The sequence below is a fragment of the Nansenia antarctica genome, assembly GCF_963989245.1.
Source record: "Nansenia antarctica genome assembly, chromosome: 2".
Lineage (NCBI taxonomy): Eukaryota > Metazoa > Chordata > Actinopteri > Argentiniformes > Microstomatidae > Nansenia > Nansenia antarctica.
In genome coordinates, this window is record NC_137675.1 from 75,372,306 (window position 1) to 75,394,650 (window position 22,345).

The window sequence follows — 22,345 nt, forward strand, 5'->3', positions numbered from 1 at the left end:
TTGATGTGGAACCCGAACAGAATTTTGGAACGGAGGCTGAGAGTTGAGACTGACTGGGAGTTTATATAAAGGAGACCTCGAGTGAGGGAAAGCAACTCTAGATTTTAACAGGTCTACAGTCCTCCTTCATTCAAGAGTGCAATTCTCCATTCAGATTTAGGAATAGCATACGCCTTTATAGTTGAACTTCTAGTCTAAGGAATAATTTACAGGCCTACTGATAGGCTACTCACCTGAGAACGGAAAGAGTTTAGTTTCAGGGAGGAAAAAATCCCGAAAATGTCGGGAGAGGATCAGAGTTTATCGGAGGTAGAGATGAGTCCGGGGGTCTCGGACGACGGTCACTCCTTGTCACCGAGTCACTCCTCCAGTGCCGTGGGTGGAGGAGACTCACCTGTACCCGGTCAGCAGTCCCAGCTGGCTGGGGTCAGTGACGAGGTATCTGATGTCGCCGGTGGCGTTACCATCAAGTCCGACGAAGAAGATGACCGCTTCCCCATCGGTATCCGCGAGGCGGTGAGCCAGGTGCTGAATGGCTACGACTGGACGCTCGTGCCCATGCCCGTGCGTGTGAACTCGGGCAGCAAGAGCAAGCCGCACGTGAAGAGGCCCATGAACGCCTTCATGGTGTGGGCACAGGCGGCGCGGAGAAAATTGGCTGACCAGTACCCCCACCTGCACAACGCCGAACTCAGCAAGACGCTTGGGAAATTATGGAGGTAAGGATCAGGTGGATTGGTGCACTTTAGATGAGCAACAATGAAACAGTAAACATTGGGATGAAGTTCAAACACAATCACTTTACAGACATGGTCAAAAGGTCAAATTAAATGCCTATAGGCCTAGAACCCCTATCATGAGTCATGTTATGTACAATTATGTTGTTTAGGCCATGGTTCAGTTCTGTTTGTGCCACAGTAATGATGCTCTGTTTGCTTATTAATTTAAACCTCTCATGTAGCCGATACCTGATTCCTGGAGGCTGCATGTTCACGCACACACACACACACACACACACACACACACACACACCCACGCACACGCACACGCACACACACACACACACACACACACACACACACACACACACACACACACACACACACACACACACACACAGTGTGAACCTGATGTAGCAAGTGTGTTTTGTATTTACATTATAGAGGTCACATGTTTCTGAATCCAGCCTAATTTCATAGCCCCTTTAATTCATGGCTGTTTAGCTGGGTAAATAGCTCCCGAGGGAATTACTGTGTTTTTAGAAATCCCCTCAGCTCAGTTTTACAGCCCCGATTAGTGTGGCTTAATATATGTGAACTTTTGTTTCCACTTGTGCGTGAACACCATATTGAACACCATATTGAACACCATATTGAACAGCATGTAGCACACTTTAAGATTTAAGATTTGAGTTGAACCTTTGTTGTATTGCATTTTTTTAGACGACAGTGTAGATTTATTTGATTTAACCTACTGCTCATCATGCAGAATCATCTGATTTGTTCATCCAGAAAAACAGAGCAAAGTTGCTGGGTTAAATGCATGCTGGTTGGAGGATCCCCAGGAGAGGATAATTCATTAACCTTATAAGGAGGAAACAGCATTAATTAGATTACTTTAGAAGACTTGACCTTGAGCCCTGGCATGATTGTATAATTGGCCAAGAAACCTGATGAACGAGGAGTCTGAAAGGTCAACGTGTTCTCATGCCAGTCCTGCATCGGCAATATGGATCTCTGTTATGAAGACAGGATGCATCTTTAGCCTGTCTCCTAATTGCATTAAATTCCATCAGAAGAACATCCCCTAGTCACTAGCGTTTTTAGTTGCAGCTGTGCACACGGTGGAGGAAAAAAACTAAAAAACAATCAACCTCAGACGCCAAACTCCAAATCCTCATTAGATTACTAATAGAAAATAGAAACACAGTGTATGATCAGTCTTGTTATTCTAACCAGGTTATTGGATAAGCAAAGGAAATATGGATGTGTTGCACACCTAAATCCTCCTTAGTCTTACAAAAAAAAGAGATGCATATATGAATTCAAGCCATATTATTTATTGGCTTTGAATAGCCTTGTTTTTAAATAGTTCACACTGACCTCATGGTAAATTACCCATAACTATTTATTGAATGCAGTCAGGCAAGGTAACTGACCTCTTTATATTGTCAAAGGAGGTCATATTTGACCTCTCTGTCAAAATGACAGTTGCATCAGAGCAAGCACACATAAAACAAACCACCTCAAGTTCAAGGTCTTGGGCTGAAATTAACCATGTTTTGATCTATCAAATGGGGCGGCTGTGGCTCAGAAAGTAGAGCCGGTGTCTAATGATCGCAAGGTCGGCGGTTCGAGCCACGTGGCTGGCCACGTGTCGAAGTGTCCAAGACACTGAACCCCAAATTGCTCCCAATGAGCGGGCTGGCGCTTTGCATGATAGCTTGTCGCCATTGGTGTGTGAATGTGTGTGTGAATGAGAGGCCGTTGTAAAGAGCTTTGGAATAAGGCGCTATATAAGTACAGTCCATTTACCACCATTCTCTCCTTCCCAGGCTCCTGAACGAGGGTGATAAGAGGCCTTTCATAGAGGAGGCGGAGAGGCTGAGGAAGCAGCACAAGAAGGACTACCCTGAGTACAAGTACCAGCCCCGCCGCCGTAAGAACGGAAAGCCTGGGTCGGGCTCAGAGGCCGACGGCCAGTCAGAGGGCGAGGTCAGCCACAGCCAATCACACTACAAGACCTTCCACCTGGACGTCCACTCCACAAGAGCACCACAAGAGTCTCCCCTGGCTGAAGGCCTCCACCCACACCCTGCAGGTAAGGCCACCCCCCCCCCCCCACTCTGCAGGTAGGGCCACCACCCACACCCTGCAGGTAGGGCCACCCCCCCCACACTGCAGGTAGGGCCACCCCCCACACACTGCAGGTAGGGCCACCACCCACACACTGCAGGTAGGGCCACCACCCACACACTGCAGGTAGGGCCACCACCCACACACTGCAGGTAGGGCCACCACCCACACACTGAAGGTAGGGCCACCCCCCACACACTGAAGGTAGGGCCACCACCCACACACTGCAGGTAGGGCCACCACCCACACACTGAAGGTAGGGCCACCACCCCCACACTGCAGGTAGGGCCACCCCCCCACACTGCAGGTAGGGCCACCCCCCACACACTGCAGGTAGGGCCACCACCCACACACTGCAGGTAGGGCCACCCCCCACACACTGAAGGTAGGGCCACCACCCACACACTGCAGGTAGGGCCACCACCCACACACTGCAGGTAGGGCCACCACCCCCACACTGCAGGTAGGGCCACCACCCACACACTGCAGGTAGGGCCACCACCCACACACTGCAGGTAGGGCCACCACCCACACACTGCAGGTAGGGCCACCCCCCCCACACTGCAGGTAGGGCCACCACCCACACACTGCAGGTAGGGCCACCACCCACACACTGCAGGTAGGGCCACCACCCACACACTGCAGGTAGGGCCACCACCCACACACTGCAGGTAGGGCCACCACCCACACACTGAAGGTAGGGCCACCCCCCCACACTGCAGGTAGGACCACCCCCCACACACTGAAGGTAGGGCCACCACCCACACACTGCAGGTAGGGCCACCCCCCCACACTGCAGGTAGGGCCACCACCCCCACACTGCAGGTAGGGCCACTCGCACACTGAAGGTAGGGCCACCACCCACACACTGCAGGTAGGGCCACCACCCACACACTGCAGGTAGGGCCACCACCCCCACACTGCAGGTAGGGCCACTCGCACACTGAAGGTAGGGCCACCACCCACACACTGCAGGTAGGGCCACCACCCACACACTGCAGGTAGGGCCACCCCCCCACACTGCAGGTAGGGCCACCCCCCCACACTGCAGGTAGGGCCACCACCCACACACTGCAGGTAGGGCCACCACCCCCCCACACTGCAGGTAGGGCCACCACCCACACACTGCAGGTAGGGCCACCACCCACACACTGAAGGTAGGGCCACCCCCCACACACTGCAGGTAGGGCCACCCCCCCCACACTGCAGGTAGGGCCACCCCCCCCACACTGCAGGTAGGGCCACCACCCCCACACTGCAGGTAGGGCCACCACCCCCACACTGCAGGTAGGGCCACTCGCACACTGAAGGTAGGGCCACCCCCCCCACACTGCAGGTAGGGCCACCACCCACACACTGCAGGTAGGGCCACCACCCACACACTGCAGGTAGGGCCACCACCCCCACACTGCAGGTAGGGCCACTCGCACACTGCAGGTAGGGCCACCACCCACACACTGCAGGTAGGGCCACCACCCACACACTGCAGGTAGGGCCACTCGCACACTGCAGGTAGGGCCACCACCCACACACTGCAGGTAGGGCCACCACCCCCACACTGCAGGTAGGGCCACCACCCACACACTGCAGGTAGGGCCAACCCCCCACACTGCAGGTAGGGCCACCACCCACACACTGCAGGTAGGGCCACTCGCACACTGCAGGTAGGGTACCGGCTCTGAATAGACTAGAATAGACGAGACAAGAATAATATAATATAATAATAATAATAATAATAATATTTTTTATAAGATTTAGATTATGCTTATATCCAAAGAATATAATAATAATAGAATAGCAGTTATGTGGCTAGCAAACGTGTCTTCTCAGTTGGAAGATAGCGTACATCCAAAACATATAATTTACATTTGAGTCATTTAGCAGACACTTTTATCCAAAGCATGTCAGTGAATCAACTATATATCACACAGTCATTGTTAGTAAAACCTTTGAGAAGTGCCACTAGCAATCACAGTGCTAGAGAAAGGAAGAAAAGAAGAACATTTAAACATTTTAGTAAAAAATGTTATCAGTGGTGTGCTTTTATTCACACCCAAAGACTCATATGCCAGGCTAACAACTTAGCTCTAACTCCATTCTCTTCGTGTCCTGTCTCCCTCCAGGTCAGAGCCACAGCCCCCCTACACCCCCCACCACCCCCAAGACGGAGCTCCAGTCTGGGAAGTCTGGCGAGGGGAAACGGGAGGGCGTAGGAGCAGGGGGCTCCCGCGGAGGAGCCATGGGGGTAGGAGCGGAGGGCGGCTCCACGTCCGGGTCTGGGCCGGGGAAACCCCACATCGACTTCGGCAACGTGGACATCGGTGAGATCAGCCACGAGGTGATGGCCAACATGGAGCCGTTCGACGTGAACGAGTTTGACCAGTACCTGCCTCCCAACGGACACCCAGGGGTGGGGGGGCAGAGTGCCGGGGCGGCGGCCGCAGGGTCCTCCGCCTCTCCGTACGCGTACGGCATCTCCTCTGCCCTGGCTGTGGCCAGCGGACACTCTGCAGCGTGGCTCTCCAAGCAGCACCAGCAGCAGCAGCAGCAGCAGCACCACGTCTCCTCTCTGGGCTCGGACCCCTCCAAGGCCCAGATCAAGAGTGAGGCAGGTCCTGGGGGGCACTTTGCCGAGGCGGCCTCAGGGGGGTCACACGTCACCTACACCCCCCTCAGCCTCCCCCACTACAGCTCTGCCTTCCCCTCGCTGGCCTCCAGGGCCCAGTTTGCAGAGTACGCTGACCACCAGGCTTCGAGCTCCTATTATGCCCACTCTGGCCAGGCCTCGGGCCTGTACTCTGCCTTCTCCTACATGGGGCCCTCTCAGAGGCCTCTGTACACGGCCATCACTGACCCGGCCAACGTGCCCCAGTCACACAGCCCCACACACTGGGAGCAGCCTGTCTACACCACCCTGTCGCGGCCCTGACAGACCCCGGGAGCTGAGGGCGCTGGTGCAGATGTAGCCCCCCCCATGTCAGATCTACAGAGCAGAGGTGGCCCGGGTTGGGGGGAGGGGAGAGACGGGAGAGATAGAAGAGACCTGTCTTGTTCTGGCCCAGGTGCAGAGAGATCGGCAGGGCCTAAGGATTTAACATGGAGCTTGTCTGATTTCCTGGGGTAATATGGTGTAGTAGTGTAGGCCTATTACTTCAATGTTAAGTACTTGGAGGGATGGATCCTAAGTTCTTGGGTCTGGAATATAGAGAACAAATCATATTCATAATTAAACCTATAGGCTTATCATTGAAATGGTGTTATGATGTAAAGATGTAAGAACAACTAAAAATGTAAGAGAGTGCCAAACTGTTTGGCTAGCCCATTCACATCTCAGGCAAGTTGAAAACGGATCATTTTTACATGATCTACAGAAATACAGTGTCCAATATAATCAATATTACATTTTTTAAAAGCACTCTGTTGTGGTCTTAGAGGCACATTCCTTGAGATTTCCAGTTCAAAATAAAGTAGGACAACAACAATATGAGGAATATTCAGTTTGTCTGGCACTCAAACATAAATATGAGAACTATATCACCTTTCGAGTTCTTTATGGGATTGATTATGGAGCTGTTTGAATATTGATTTTTGTGCATTTGTCTTTAAACTCAAGGGATGTAATTCAGGAGTTGTAATTCTAAGCCATTAGTATCTACCATAAGGAAATGTTATGGAATGCGCCTTTAAGATGTTTCTATTGTAATTTAAATATATTTACGTTAAAAAGTGCAAACAGTCAAGTTAAATACATATCTAAAAATGTTTGAGTAATGTACATGACCAAAGTTTTGAGACCAAAACTCAAAACCAAAAGAGAGATTTACTGTTTTTCTAAAGATTTTACTCTCTATATAAGATATCTCAGTACTTCCTTGATGTTAAATGATGTACAGATTGGAAAACGAGTTTCATCTTAGGTGACCACAGTTCTGTAACACAGCTCCTTGACCCTCAAAACTATATGATAGACATCAACCTCAATCCAATCATATGGACATTTCATTCATGGCACTGACCAGCCGGTTGACTCAGCATGTTTTCCTTAAACATAGAACCATTCAAAATAAGAAGACAATATTACACAATGATGATTTTTTCTTTCTTTCATTCTTTCATTTTCTATTAACCAAAATTAAGGTAATTATGTTTGTATCTTCCAAAAAAAACACAATACATGCTTTCCATTGTGATAATCTTTACTATTAATGTCATTATGTTGTCTATTGTTGTGCCACATTACTACACTGAAAGTCTGCACCACTGCCCTCACATTTGCTTTTATTATTTGACATTCAAAATGTGTATATACAGTATTCATTCAGTGTACAATGTTAGACTTGTAGATAGTTGTTCTGTAACATGTTGCTACCTGTTTAGGCCTCATCTGAAATGCCATGGTTTAAAACACAGTTGCCTGAGATTGAGTGAGTAAGACGACCCATGAATGGATAAATGATACTGTGTGTAACGCTAGAGAGCAACGTGCCTTCACCTAATGAATTACCTGCCACGTGTGTATAAAAAGAAAATAAACAATCCATATGATGTTATTGTCAAAACATGACTTCAAATAGACCCAGAAGTTCATTCCTATTCCATCACAATATGTATACATTATACCCACAATATATCAAAGTCTTGAGCTTTAGATACATTTATGTACATTTTTTGAAGACAGACAATGATAATTTGATTAAATAAGATATTATAACATTATAAGTATTATAACACACTCTTACTTAAGCATTCTGTCATCATTGTCTGAAAAGAAACTAGAGGATTTGAACTTATAATATGGGGAAATATGGTGTAAATTCTGTTTTCAAAAATACTTCTTAAACAACCTACTGTACCTGTATTTCAGGTTGGATTCCCTCCATCTTGTAATGTGAAAGAATTATTGATGTTTACTTTATTCTAATATATGTGATTCCAATATTGTTATTATAATTATTATTATTATTATTTGACATAAAATCGATATTTAGTTAACTTTAATGGTGGTAGTGCTTCCCTTTGGCCAAGCACTACATTTGCCTTTTGGACATCAAAGCTTGCATGTCACATCCTTGTTTTACAGTATGCCTTGAATAAGAAGCACATGAAATGTCATTTTACATCCTACTGTATGTCTTGCTTTAGTGAAAAATGCTTGTTGTTGTTGTTGTTGTTATGAATATTTCAATTATTATTTATATTTGCTGGTATTATGTTTGTATGCGCTGTTAACAGTCTTTTTTCTTCAATATTGTTGACAACTCTTGACTGTTATTGTTGTTTTGCTATTTTGTATTTTCTGCGTAACTGTTGCCAGCAGAACAAAGCAACTTGTAAATAATAGCAGAGACAAAACCCTTAGAGACGTGATGATGACTAATGAACTTCTCTCACACTAAATAAATTTGTATTCTTTCTGCTTTTGTAAATGTCTCTAAAAAATTGTTTTTGGGCTGAGAAGTTGGCTTGAGACAGGTGAGATAGTCACTGACTGACTGACTGACTGGCATACTGAACATTCCAAATACACAATAGCATAGCAGCGTCCATTATTGCACCAAATTGTACTTGCAAATGTGGAGACATTTAGGCCTAGTATTCATTATCTTCACATGGCATCATTGTGATGCATTGGAACAGAAGCAAATATGCATGGCTTCCACTGACTCATTCACTACTTCATTTACTTAGCGATGCCACTTAATGGGTAATTCAGTTTGGCTGAGTATGATCGCAGAATGTTGACAACCATGGAAGCAATGGAACCCTAGGCAGAGTTCTGTTCAAATGAACATCATTCCTGGTGGCATCCCCACAGCCCATCACCACACAGCCAGAGTGCAGCTGTCCCCTGTGTGTCCATCCATGAATGTTCCTGCTCATTTTAGCTCACACACTGGCTACTATACAGCGTAGCACCCTACAGGCAAAACTCAACCCACTGTGGTCTACTGTTCTAGCGGGTACCACTCCATGCACTTGAGCAGCCCAAATCATGTGTGTGTGTGTGTTCATACATATGTGCATGCATGTGTGTGTGTGTGTGTGTGTGTGTGTTGCGGGTTAAGCCTGACTCCTAATTCCCTCTATTTAATCGGCTGTGTGATACTTTGGTAAGACAAAGAGGGCCATTGAGAGGGAGCAGGGGGAGGAGGGAAGCGGGGCAATGAGGGAGCCATACCCATAACTGCCTGCCTGTAGCTTCGCTGGGATACAAAGGGACTCTCATACTCACAGCACATAGTCCCTGCACCCCCCAGCCTCCCCTCCCCTCCCCTAGACCTACCCCCTCTCCCTTCTCAGGTTGGAACTGTAATGGGATTAAAACATTCCAAAACTGGAGAGAGAGACAGAGAGAGAGAGAGAGAGAGAGAGAGAGAGAGAGAGGGGGGAGGAGAGAGAGAGACAGAGGGAGAGAGTGGCAGAGAGAGAGAGAGAGAAAGAGAGATGGGGGAGAGAGAGAGAGGGAAAGGGAGAGAGACAGAGAGAGAGAGAAAGAGAGAGATGGGGGTTAAAGTAAAGGGGGCTTGTATGAAGGAAGTGAAAAGAGGTAGTAGAGATGGAGTGAACCAGGGGGGATTCCAACACAGTAGTATCATGACATTGGTCCAAAGGATGATAGGAGTCGCCAGGCAGAGGTGAACAGGGGGACAGGCGGATGTAGAGGCAGGATGTGAGGTGAAAGCATGCCCTGGGCAGAGATGGAGGATATTACGCATGCAATCAGCAGAGTGGATCTAGCCTGGAGATGTCCCTCTGTGGTTGATAGAATGGTCACATGTGATATGATGCGCCTCGTGCCCTATAAAAAGAATGCTATGGCATCCGCAGGCATTGTCTCAAATTGAGATGTTAATGGTTCACTTTGTGATGTCCTTCCCATAAAACAAGGAAACAACATATGCATTCCCCCTCTGGAGTTATTCAATATTACGACAAATTAGTAACCTCCTGTTCTACCGTAAGCTTTTTTTTTAACCTGTCCCATCCCATTATGTTCATAACTACATGCCACTTGTTCTCACATGGACATTCAGAATGTGCTCTTTTCTACCTGCTCAAACTACACGAGTCTCATCCTCCTCTCCAACCTCCTGCTACCGTACATTGGTCTGGACTGGAATGTAGCACTGTGACAAGGCCTAAATAATAACAGTGACCGTCACTAACACCAACGCAGCTAATTGGGTGGGGGTCTCTAGTCTCTTCTGCCCTCCCCTCTCTCCTCCTCGGGTTGGGCTTCTTGTCGCCTTGGTAACAACCCATTTCCCCTGAAACAATGAGCTGCCTGTGCTTGTCTGTTTGTGTGTGTGCAGTTGAGAGAACAAGTGAGAGGGGGAAAGCTATGCTAGTTTCTCTCTCTGTCCATCAGTGAAAAATATGAGTATAACCTTTTTCTCATATTTTCTTACCAAGGTGTGTGCTTGACTTTCTGCTAACATTGTGGTGTATGATGGGTATTTTAATTCAGAAAACATAAGGCACTGGAATTTGTCCTGATCAAATCAGACAATATCATCAGTCCAATGTATTACATGTTCAACATGTCAGGGTAGCTGGGAGAAGCTAGGTAGTCTCACTAATATCATAATATCAATAAATAAATAGTTTAATATTATGTGCTTCCAGAATGAGCTTTTGGGGCACCATAGTAAAGTAGAGGCTTCAGACTGCAGTAAAATGCAGTGCAAAACACATTCCTTCAGTCTCGAATTAGTGTGATTGAGTCACATCAGTGTGACTCAGTGATTTAGCCTCCAAAAGAAAATATGCTAGCTGGCAACTAAGTAGGCCTAATATGAGAAAAATGTAATTTCTGAAATTGCCTGCACAAAGACTACTCTCAGAGCATAGCTGAAATTGCTTCAAAGTTATTTTGCCATGTTTATATATATATATATATTTAAGTACATCAGCCTCAATTCATGTCCACTGTCCAAAGTAACTGTTGCAGATGTTGTCACATGGTCAGATGTTTCACACAAAGAAGGAGGGTCCTAAACTCAGCTAAACCCTCAATGAAATCTCTTGCATCAAGTCAAAAAAAAGAATAACATAATTTACAAAACATTTATTCATAACAACAATAAAACAAACAAAGAGCTATTGAACAGCAATTGCCCTTCCCAACAACAACAAAGTAATAATCACGCCAGGGTTTGTTTGAATAATACATATAAATGAGTTACAAATTGATTTACAAGTCCCCCTTGTGGATGCTAGCTGTAATACAGCTGTAATAGGAATACACCGCTGTAGTAAAGGGTTACTACAGTTGTAATAACCAGGGGAGGGTGGTGACGGTAGAAATCGTTTGATACCATTCCTCATTCCATGCATTACAATGAGCCCGTCCTCCGATTTCTACTTCCACCATCCTCCCATGGTAGTAACGCAGTATACCACTCTAGAAAAAGGTTAACATAGTAGCACTACTTTCACTTGATAGTGTCTACGCTCCAACGCTTATTCAGAATGAAATCAGATAGATTGGGCCAGTGCACAGGCCAAACATTCTGAGCATAGCATCAATAACTGGCGACGACATCACTCTCCAGGTTGCCTGACTCGGTGGAGATGACTGGCCTGGCTCCGCCTCCGTCAAACCAGTTGAGCCCCATTCAGTCGGTGATGATGAGCTCGTCACAGCCCCAGTCCTCGTAGCTTCCATCAGGAAGGTACCGTCGGATGATGATGGGGATCTTTCTGCCTCTAGAAAGGCCACAAATCAAAATATCACAATCAGATGGAGAGATACTCAAAGTATAAAACGGAAGACCAGTGGTTACGTTCTCTCTGCCATATAAAACTGTACAGCACAACACATTTCCGATTGGTAAGACTTGACAGTAAACCTCACAAAGTAAACTTGGCATTGCTTACTTGAGCTCCTTCATAGCAATTTGCAGCGGGTCTGTCTCTCCCTCCAGTTCAACCATGACTGGGGCACACATCCTATACAAAAAAATAAATGTAAGACTAAGTAAGCAAGCAACAATAAGACCTCCCTCCACAACAGGGGAGGCTGGAGGAGGTAGAAATCAGAGGACAGGCTTTGTATTGCAAAGGAATGGAATGAGGAATGATATCAAACAGAACCTCATTCAGGGCACTTCTAACATTTGAGAAGTCTACTCACGCTATCTGTAGGGCCCTTGTCCCCAGCACCCTGGCCCGCTCATACTTGGTCATGTATTGAGTTGTGATTCTCTTCTGGTTAGCCTGGTTACCCTCCCCTGCAGGTAAGATCTGCACATGTTCACGGTCCTCCTAGGCATCAGACAGGGCATCAGGGATCAAAAATGGAGTGTAGTGAGAATATTGAATGGACCTTAATTAATTTAACCCAGTGCTGGTGAAATGTGAGCTTTGATCTGAAGAACATCGGGTTGTGGATAGGTGAGAAGAACACTATGGTGGAAGGAGGTAAGATGAGGAAAAGCACTGAGGAGCACCAAAAAGAGATGATAGGTCACGGGTGTAGCAAACTAAGAACGACACACTAAATGACTAAAGATTGACTAGCTAAGTAGAATGAAGCTATACGACACCAATCAGTCACACTCACATCCTCGACGTTCTCCAGGTCATCCATTGCCTCATCGTCTTCGGCGTCATCAAAATCGCCATCATCGAAACTGTACAGTGGACAAGAGAAAAGCAGTGTCAAGAGGGATACATGTGATCGACTAGGGGGATACAGATCACGAGCTATCTCGACTAGATTCTAGAATGCAGTCTATGGTTAACATGGCAGTCTATGGTTAACATGGCAGTCTATGGTTAACATGGCTGTCCCTCGGCCAAATAGCTACTAGCTCTCCCCACGTTGAGGCAAAGATTCACAACGAGGTCGTATCGAAACACTTGTTTATGTCTTACGTGCTATGTACTTACTTATCTTCGTTGTCAGACATGTTTTTTCTTTAGTTAGTAATAATATACCTCGATTTCACTGAATTGTTGCGAGTTTTTACTGAGATATCGTTGTCAACAGTCCTGCCGACAGAAACAAGTGCGTATTGGATTCGAACTTCCGGTTCAGTGGTACGGTCATTTACTCCGGGTGCTAACAACAGTAGCTGTTACTAACTATAGTTCCGCGGCGCAAAAACGTATGCAGATTATTATAAAGTTTCAAATTCATTACACCGAATAATCATTTCTGAATTGTAATCTTCATCATCAAGCAATGTTAGTTGTCAAAATATCCATCAGCCAGGAAACCAAACACGATTAATGATATAATGACATAGACAGCCATCACAGATATGGTTGAGTGTATTCTATTTCATTTACATTTTACATTTTTACATTGACATTTTTGGCATTTAGCAGACGGCTTTATCCAAAGCGACTTACAACAAATACATTTGACTAAGTAAGTGAATCATCTATCCACCATTCATAGCAGGAACAACTGCAGGCCTGGGGCCATTGGCAGTCGTCGTGCTAGAAAAAGGAAGATTTCTATTTTATTATGACACTGGAGAAACTGTACAGGGGGTTATTCCATCAAATCAAACTCTCACGAGATTTATCAAAATAAGCCTGGATTTTCCTTCAGTGAAGTTGATGGAATACCCCCCAGGGGGGTAGAGGGTAAGTAGATGTCTCTCTCAGGAGCAACAGAGAATCTGCCTAAATTAGGTGATCGGGAAGTGACATCACCTCAGGGTGGACTCACACACAACTGCTCTCATTATACTAGGAAAACAGACTCGTGGGAGAGGGGGGTTGGTGAACTAGGAGGGACAGAGGGAGAGGAGAGAAACACTAAGTAGGAAATGACTAGCAGCAAGGAGGAGGTGCAGCACAGAGAGAATACAGATTTAACTGTTGAATCAAAGGGCAAACTGGAGAAGTCACTGCCACCATGTCCTCTCCAGACCCCTAAAGAGGAGGGGAACCTTCAGGAAGCAGGAACACTGCCCACTGACAGGGATTACAAGCTACAGGAGGAGACCGACAGCCCAGATCCCTGTGGGCTTTCAGGAAGCAGTGGTCTGCCGGTTCCTGCACCCAGACAAATGTTAGACCCTTCTATCCCACCCAGGACCTGCCACCCTACAGCGATGGACAGCCCCACGGCCACTGGTGAGAGTGATTAACTGTTCATGCTTGCTTCTTATTTTAAATCTATGTCACTAGTATTCAGCATGTCTTCTATTATATAATCTAATTATCTCTCTCACTGACTCACTCTGTTTCTCTCTCTCTCTCGTTCTCTCTCTCCGTCTTTCCCTCTCCCTCACCCATTCTACCCATGTAGGCAAATCCTTACCCAGTTCTTCTGGCAGGTGAGTGTTCATCAGACAGATATGAAATACATGAGTAGATATAGGCTATGGTGCCCATGCCCAGTTAATGACTGTCAATTTCTTCTCTATTTTCACATTAGTTCTGGCCAAGGTTGTAGGACACGGAAACCCAAAGACCCACCCTGGATGGACATCGTCCACCCAGGGCCTTGGACAAGACTCCCCCCTGCCCCACCCCCAGTTAAGCCCCCACCCTACCACTCAAGGTCCATATCATGGCTCCAAGGAGAGTGGCATATGCAGAGAGCGCCCCCTGCCAACCCCTTTGCGCAAGACAAGGATGAGGATGGTGGTGATGATGATACAGGAGATGAAGGCACAAATAGAGGTGTTGCAGGCCAGACTAAGCCCTCAATGGCAACCAGCCAGTCGTGGAGTGGCACCAGACCATTAGCTGAAGCAGCTAGCTCTAGTGACACAGCTAATTCTAAGGACACCACTAGTGCAGATGGCAAGTCTAATCTTGCCAGAGCTGATGGCACAGCAAATGAAACTAAAGTGGCAAATGCAAAGTCAGCCAGGTTACCTGAGGCAGGTAGCTCACCTCCCATGCCTGATCCAACTGGGACAGCTAGTTCAGTGGGTGCGTCTGACCCATCCAAAGCAACAGGGGCACATGCCACACCTGATTTGGCAAAAACAGCTTGTTCACTCCCTATATCTGATTCAGAGAGAGCTGCTAATTTAGCTGGGGAAGCTACTTCACTTGATGTTTCAGGCTTAGCTGAGGAAGCTAGGGCTCTTGATGTTTCAGACTTAGCTGAAGAAGCAGGCGTTTGCAACCTCTCACAGTAAGGTAAGGATAGAGCCATTTATACCAACATAATAGCTCACCTCCAATTTCATGTACAAATAAGATTCTGAACATGAAAGAAAATGGTAAATGTGCAGTACAGTTGCAGAAAAGTTATACAAAAAACCCCAATTCAGTTCAAGTTTTTAATAAAATAATTTTATTAAAATACATTTTAATAAAATAAAATAAAAATGTCCAAGTTATAATGCCCCCATACTCCTTATGTGCTCCATGAGACGAATCCCTCTCCCAATTTAGCTCGTCTTCTTCTGGCAGTCTTTGCTCTTGGAGTCTTTGTAACTCTCACCTTTCTGGCTTAGCATCTTTATCATCTTGGGCATGAACTTTTCCTTCAGCGTCTTTGGGTCTTTCTCTTCATCTTTATGGAAATCTGAGTAGACACAGAGAAATTTCAACGTCAAATTCAGTGAATTTAGGGCAGGTTTAGTGACCCTAATCGGACTGAATGACAGAAAAACAAGATCATAACATCATAATCACAGAAAATAAAAATATGATTCTCTCACCTTTCCTCTTGATGATGTCAGCCAACAGCATATCTTCCTCCTTCTCCCTGAAGAACACAAACCATAGGAGGAGGAGGCCATGATGAAAATACTCTAGTTCCTAATAAACATTTGTAAGAATAAATAGCATTTTGTGTATATCCATCTTTCAGTTTTAAAGCAGTGAACATTCACACACACACACACACACACACACACACACACACACACACACACACACACACACACACACACACACACACACACACACACACACACACACACACACACCTCTGCCTGTCCTGATCCAAGCTGTTGATGATCTGGTTCCGCTGTTCAATAATTCTGACCAGCTCCTCCATAAACTGCTGCTCCAGACCATGGTCATCTTCACTCCATTCACTCTCTGAGGGGGTGTGATAGTGGAGGGGATGGGGAGAGACAATACCATATTATATTATTAGAAACAAATCATATATTAAGCTATTAGATAATATAATATTAAGCTATTAGATAACACACATTATTTTGACTTTCCCAAACACGTGCCTTACACACATTCAATAGCAGACTCAATTGACTCGACAGAATCAGACCCAATTGTTGAGGAGGACAGCGATTGTTGAAGATCATCGGTGGTATGAACAACAGTCACTTACCAGGTTTGTTGAGGAGACATCTTAGTTCATACTCCACATCTGCATGTTTCTCCTCTAGATCCTTTTGCTTTGTCCTTCGAGTGCATAAACACAACACATGAAATATGTCATTTAAAGCACACACACACCTGATTCAGCAAATATTGCCGAGCAATGCAAAACATTGCTTACAACTCAGAATACTCTACAGCATTCTTTTTTTTATTGAAGCTTGATTTTAACAATGGAGAAAACTGTAATCATTCAATCAGAATTGTTGTAAACAGTGTGAAAATGCATTAAATATCATGGAAACGCTAGACACAATATTCAAAACTCCCATTAGATTATTTCTCATTGTGTCTATTAGAAGTAAATTAAAGATGGCTGACTTTGCCCCAATCTTACACATTTTGGCCCCTACTGTGTGCGAAACACTTCCATTACCATACAGTAGAGGGCGATAAAGGGAACTGAGTGATAATACACACACTGTCTTGGTATTTTACAGTCTTATCCATATGGATCAACGCACTCACAGATAGACCAGCTCTTCATCCTTGCGCACCAGGATGTGTTTCTCATGGATCAGACTGAACCAGTCTGCTAACATATCCTCCTCTTCCTGGTCTGAAAGAAACAGATGGGACATTCTCAGTAGGGCTTGATATACACACTTCTTCAGTCTTCAAAAGTTGCTTCCTGATGAGCTCGGTGAGTAATCCCCTCTACTACCTAGTTAACTACTAGGTTATTCCTAGCAGGCTCACAAAACAAGCTGTGAACTAACTAGGCACCGAATAACTTACTCACCGAATCCATTGCATTGCAATATTTTGGCTTGACTAGCGAGCGTGTCATTGAGAGCATGTCAACAAACACGAAACCAACTTGTGTTGACTTTGGTGCAAACCATGTTGGAAACTAATTGGCCTAAGGTTACAACCTAAAAAACTAGTAACAGTCTGAAACCATCTTAACATGAGCATTAGATAACAGATGCAAACAAACTCAATTTAAGTCCATGGTAGTTTATTGTAAATATTTTTTTTTATTTGCGCTTATAGTATCTCACCATTCTGACAGTCTCTCAAACTTCTCTCCAGCTCGACCCCTTTTAGCTCCAGTTTGCTCAGCTGCTTCTCCAGCTCTCCCATCTCCGCCTCCAGCTCCCCCGCAGGGACCACATGGTCTGTTTTCACCTGAGGAGAGATGCATGTCATTACGCACTGTCATTCCTGGCGCTGCTGTAACAAACAATGACAGTCTTGAATTGGTCACTGACACGTTATTGACTGAAGAGTGTTCTCAAGTGCACTCTTGTATTCATTATGAAGCACACTGGCATTGCATTCAGTAAAGTTTGGATTATTGACTTATTGACTGATTTCATCGATCCCCTCTCACCTTTCTCTTGATGAGGGGGAAGCCATATCCAGGGGCAGCCTTATCTTTGGGGGGGTCAGAGGAGGAGGCTCTTCGATTGAAAGGGTTCTCTTTACATGCCCGCTAAAAATGAAGTGTGTAGACATTTGTAGTAACCCCCACTAGCACTATCATAACACTGAAGCACATAGTGGTGGCAGCTGGTGAAACCGGGAACAAGTTGGCAACCAAAGAAATTGGTTTCTGAAATATTCAGAAAAATTTAAATAAATTTCAACGTTGTTGAAAATCAATGACACACTCGCTAGCCATGCAAAATATTGCAATACAATGGATTCGGTGAGTAATCCCCTCTACTACCTAGTTAACTATAACACTACATTGCTAGCAAGGTCACAAAACAATCTGTGAACTAACTAGGCACCGAATAACTTACTCACCGAATCCATTGCATTGCAATATTTTGGCTTGACTAGCGAGCGTGTCATTGAGAACATGTCATTGATTTTCAACAAACACGAAACCAACTTGTGTTGACTTTGGTTCAAACCATGTTGGAAACTAATTGGCCTAAGGCTATGAAACTAGTAACAGCCTGAAACCATCTTAACATGATATCGCCGCATAGAATTTAGATTCTGTAACACTAGCTTTTGGCATGCTGAGATGAGACAGATCAGTGGACAGTCAGTTAAAACTCCCTTAGCCAGAGTCATATATAGACTCATTAAATATACTTGACATAACAAACACATAAATAGCTTATATCGGTATAAATGGCTCTACCCTTACCTTATGGTGAGAGGGTGCAAATGCCTGGTCCTCAGTACTAGGCCTAGCTTCCTCAGCTAAGTCTGAAACACCAAGTGAAGTAGCTGCCCCAGCTAAATTAGACTTGCCATCTGCACTAGCGGTGTCCTTCGAATTAGCTGTGTCACTAGGGCTAGCTGCTTCAGCTAATGGTCTGGTGCCACTCCACGACTGGCTGGTATCATCATCACCACCATCCTCATCCTTGTCTTGCACAAAGGGGTTGGCAGGAGGTGCTCTCTGCACATTCAACTCTCCTTGGAGCCAGTATATGGATCTTGAGCGGTAGGGTGGGGCCAACATTGGCGGTGGGGCAGGGGGGAGTCTTGTCCAAGGTCCTGGGTGGACGATGGCCATCCAGGGTGGGTCTTTGGGTTTCCGTGTCTTACAACCTTGGCCAGAACTAATGTGAAAAGGAAGAAGAAATTGAGAGGCATTAATTGGGCACCATAGCCTATATCAACTCATGTATTTCATATCTGTCTGATGAACACTCACCTGCCAGAAGAACTGGGTAATGATTTGCCTACATGTGTGAGGGAGAAAGAGAGAGAAAGAAAGAGTGAGTCAGTGAGAGAGATATTTAGATGAAATAATAGAAAAGATACTGATAACTACTAATAACAGTGACATAGATTTAAAACAAGAAGCAAGTATGAGCAGTGAATCTCTCTCACCGGTGTCCGCGGGGCTGTCCATCGCTGTAGGGTGGAGGGTTCTGGGTGTAGGACGAGGTGGGGTAGAAGGGAGTGACATCCGTCTAGGTGCAGGAACCGGCAGACCACTGCTTCCTGAAAGCCCACAGGGATCTGGGCTGTCGGTCTCCTCCTGTAGCTTGTAATCCCTGTCAGTGGGCAGTGTTCCTGCTTCCTGAAGGTTCCCCTCCTCTTTAGGGGTCTGGAGAGGACATGGTGGCAGTGACTTCTCCAGTTTGCCCTTTGATTCAACAGTTAAATCTGTATTCTCTCTCTGCTGCACCTCCTCCTTGCTGCTAGTCATTTCCTGATTAGGGTTTCTCTCCTCTCCCTCTGTCCCTCCTAGCTCACCAACCATCCTCTCCCACAAGTCTGTTTTCTGAGTATAATGAGAGAGATTGGGGTTGTCTATTAGTCCACCCTGAGATGAAGTCAGTTCCTGACCACCTAATTTAGGCAGATTCTCTGTTGACCCCATCTCAGCTGACCTACGGAGGTCTGGGCGGCTTTGACTAGTTGACAAGTGGTGGGTGCAGACAAAGGATCCAGCTTCACTTCCTTCTCTATAACACCCTGGTAGGAGATTGTTACGGCACACGCTGCATCTGTAAAAGCAACAAAGAATGTGACTAGGCACAAATAACAGACCGACAGAGATAATGAATGAACAAAGATATGTATTTCACTGTATCCAGATAAGGATAAAGAGGTATGTGGTACTGTTACCTTCTGTGCAGTGCTGTTACCTGAAGCAGCTGCGATGGTAAAGTTTCCCCTCTACTCTGTGTCTCTGGACCAGGTGAACATGCTTCCTACAGCAAGCACAAACGCACAGCCGGTCTCTGATGGATTGGTCTTCTATACTTGTCTGTTGACTGGATGAGACCTGAAAACAGCAACAACAAAGGGGATATGTGAGAATACAGGAACTAAAATGCTGAGTTGAGGATGAACACATTTGCTGACATTGTACGGCAAGTTTATTTGTATAGCACATTTCATACAACAGGGGCAATTCAAAGTGCTTTACATGCATTATTTAAAAATACAGCAAGAGGAGCATAAGAAAATAAAAATTACAATGAATAAAAGCAAATATAAGAAGTAAATAGATAAAACATGTAAAAAGACAATAGTTAATGGAAAAAAGACATTGATAGAAGTGTTTGTATTTAATCATAACTGGTACAAAACATGAAGGTTTTGTAGATTGTAGATACAATTTCTAAAACATATGGCACCCTCTGCTTTATGATGTACAGTGTAGTGTCCTCCAAGAGTATTTAATAAATAAAATGAAATAAAATCAAAATCATTATTGTTCTTATTACCTTGAACTGTTCCGAACGTCTAGAAGACGCACGCTCTCTCTTGCGCAGACTGGAGAAGACTGCGACACCTGACATCTTCAAACTGGCTGGACTGGCTACTAAGTCAAGATGTCATGCAAATGTCAGGACAAACAAAAAGTGGCGCCCAACATTTGTGTGCTGTGTCCCTATTCCAAATAGTGAAATGTTGACCTATTTGTCACGCACCATGAGGCTTTTTGTTGAAGTAGTAGAAGTACTGGGAGAGGTAGGTGATGATGCTCAGGCGATCAGGCACCTCAGTAGACACCATGTCCTTTGGGTCCAGCAATGCAGGGATCCCCAGCTTTGACTCAGCCACCTTAAACGCCTGGTGGGGTACCAGGGAAGAGAGAGAGAGAGAGAAAGAGAGAGAGAGAGAGAGAGAGAGAGAGAGAGAGAGAGAGAGAGAGAGAGAGAGAGAGAGAGAGAGAGAGAAAGATAGCAGGTCACTCCAGACTGATATAGATATACACCGGCCACTTTATTAGGTACACCTGGCTAGTACCGGGATGGACCTCCTCTTTTGCCTTCAGAACTGCCATAATTCTTTGTGCCGCTCACTGGATATTTTCTCTTTTTCTGATCATTCCCTGTTACCCCTAGAGATGGTTGTGCGGGAAAATCCCAGTAGATCAGCACTTTCGGAAATACTCAAAACAGCCCGTCTGACACCAACACCCATGCCACGTTCAAAGTCACTTAAATCACCATTCTTTCTCATTCTGATGCTCATACACATATGGTGGTCAATATCTTTATTCTTCCACACCGACCTGAAATTTTCAGTAACAAGCAATAACAGAACGTTTGTGTGGATTTATGCTTCACATAATTCTGATCTGGTAACACGCTACACAAACATGCAGGTTTATGGAAATATAAAGACCAAGTATTTTGGCAAACCATATACAAACTCTTATTGTTTAGACTAACCTAGGAAATAGCACACCCCATTAGTAACCTTGAGATAGGACAGGCCGGCATGCACTAGAGACTAGGAGTGATAAATACAGTAACATAGGTAACCATCATAGTTGAACAACTCACCAGATGGTTGTTTTCATAAACATTATTTTTGGAGAGGGAGTTGAAGTCTCTAGAGCATGGGAAAAGGAAAAATAAAGCCATTTTAGTCTAATGTGTAATGCATTCAGTTTGTCAAACCTTTGAGTTTGAACTTATTCATACAAAATGTAAAGTCATCCACAAACCAAAATGACAGATTATGATAAATCACCAAGTGAAACTGGAAGAGAGACACATGCCATATTGGGGGGAGAGATAGACAGACAGACAGACAGACAGACAGACAAGAGAAAGGGATTAGGCAGAGTTAACTTGTATAATGCTGCGGCTTAACCCATGCTGTTTTCTCTTGTGTCAGGGTTGACAAATCCACTGTGACAGCACGCAGGTCCCGGATACAGCCACAGATTAGAACGCTTCCTATTACCAATCTGGATCAGCCATAAGGACCAGCAAGGACTGGGGGTCATTTACTGTATGCCATACTGTACACACTACACAACAACAACAACACACACACACACACACACACACACACACACACACACACACACACACACACACACACACACACACACACTCTGATGTATCCCCAGCCTTTTTATTGGGGGCAAAGCCACAGAGATTCAGATGAGCTCAGGTGGGGTGGGACTATATAGGACCATATACAGAAGAATGGACGGGGATGCTCACAGAAGAGTTTATTTTACAATGTATCTTGCTAATATACTTACATACAGTCAGGTCTGTGTTTGTGGATTATGGCACAAAACGCAAGTCCATCTCTGAATGATGTTGACATGTTCCTTATCTTCACATTGGGGTAACTTTCACATGTAATCCGGCACCAGTCCTGTAAATTTTTCAATGACACCATGTTTAGGGGTATTTGATTTGAAACGTCTTGACGAAAGATTGTCTCTTTGATCTTATATTCATAACGTCAGAAAACGGTTTCATTTT

The 22,345-nt window shown here is 45.2% G+C and overlaps 3 protein-coding genes across 3 annotated transcripts; 1 reads left to right on the top strand and 2 right to left on the bottom strand.

Moving 5' to 3' along the window:
* Positions 1–279: 279 nt before the first annotated feature.
* sox10 (SRY-box transcription factor 10) lies at positions 280–5,784 on the top strand (the record flags this gene model as incomplete). Its single annotated transcript, XM_080524193.1, has 3 exons — positions 280–719; positions 2,555–2,820; positions 4,979–5,784. 3 exons carry the CDS (start codon positions 280–282, stop codon positions 5,782–5,784), a joined length of 1,512 nt encoding a protein of 503 aa, XP_080380319.1.
* Positions 5,785–10,908: 5,124 nt separating this feature from the next.
* polr2f (RNA polymerase II, I and III subunit F) lies at positions 10,909–12,886 on the bottom strand. The gene is made up of 5 exons (XM_080524225.1): positions 12,750–12,886; positions 12,421–12,490; positions 11,992–12,122; positions 11,736–11,807; positions 10,909–11,564 (listed from the first exon to the last, which is right to left on the bottom strand). The coding sequence occupies exons 1-5, from the start codon at positions 12,767–12,769 to the stop codon at positions 11,474–11,476; spliced, it is 384 nt and encodes a 127-aa protein (XP_080380351.1). The 5' UTR covers positions 12,770–12,886; the 3' UTR covers positions 10,909–11,473.
* Positions 12,887–15,223: 2,337 nt separating this feature from the next.
* LOC308150620 (MICAL-like protein 1) lies at positions 15,224–22,259 on the bottom strand (the record flags this gene model as incomplete). Its single annotated transcript, XM_080523434.1, has 13 exons — positions 15,224–15,360; positions 15,497–15,543; positions 15,767–15,881; positions 16,135–16,208; positions 16,653–16,743; positions 17,189–17,315; positions 17,521–17,622; positions 18,292–18,712; positions 19,751–19,890; positions 20,336–20,430; positions 20,543–20,684; positions 21,404–21,452; positions 22,117–22,259. The coding sequence occupies 13 exons, from the start codon at positions 22,257–22,259 to the stop codon at positions 15,224–15,226; spliced, it is 1,683 nt and encodes a 560-aa protein (XP_080379560.1).
* Positions 22,260–22,345: the final 86 nt, after the last annotated feature.

Excerpts from the sequence above, each read along its gene's own strand:
- polr2f (XM_080524225.1), bottom strand. The coding sequence starts at position 12,769 with ATGTCTGACAACGAAGATAA. Across the intron at positions 12,491-12,749 it reads ATGTCTGACAACGAAGATAA|TTTCGATGATGGCGATTTTG; the intron begins GTAAGTACATAG and ends TCCACTGTACAG. Across the intron at positions 12,123-12,420 it reads ACCTGGAGAACGTCGAGGAT|GAGGACCGTGAACATGTGCA; the intron begins GTGAGTGTGACT and ends TCTGATGCCTAG.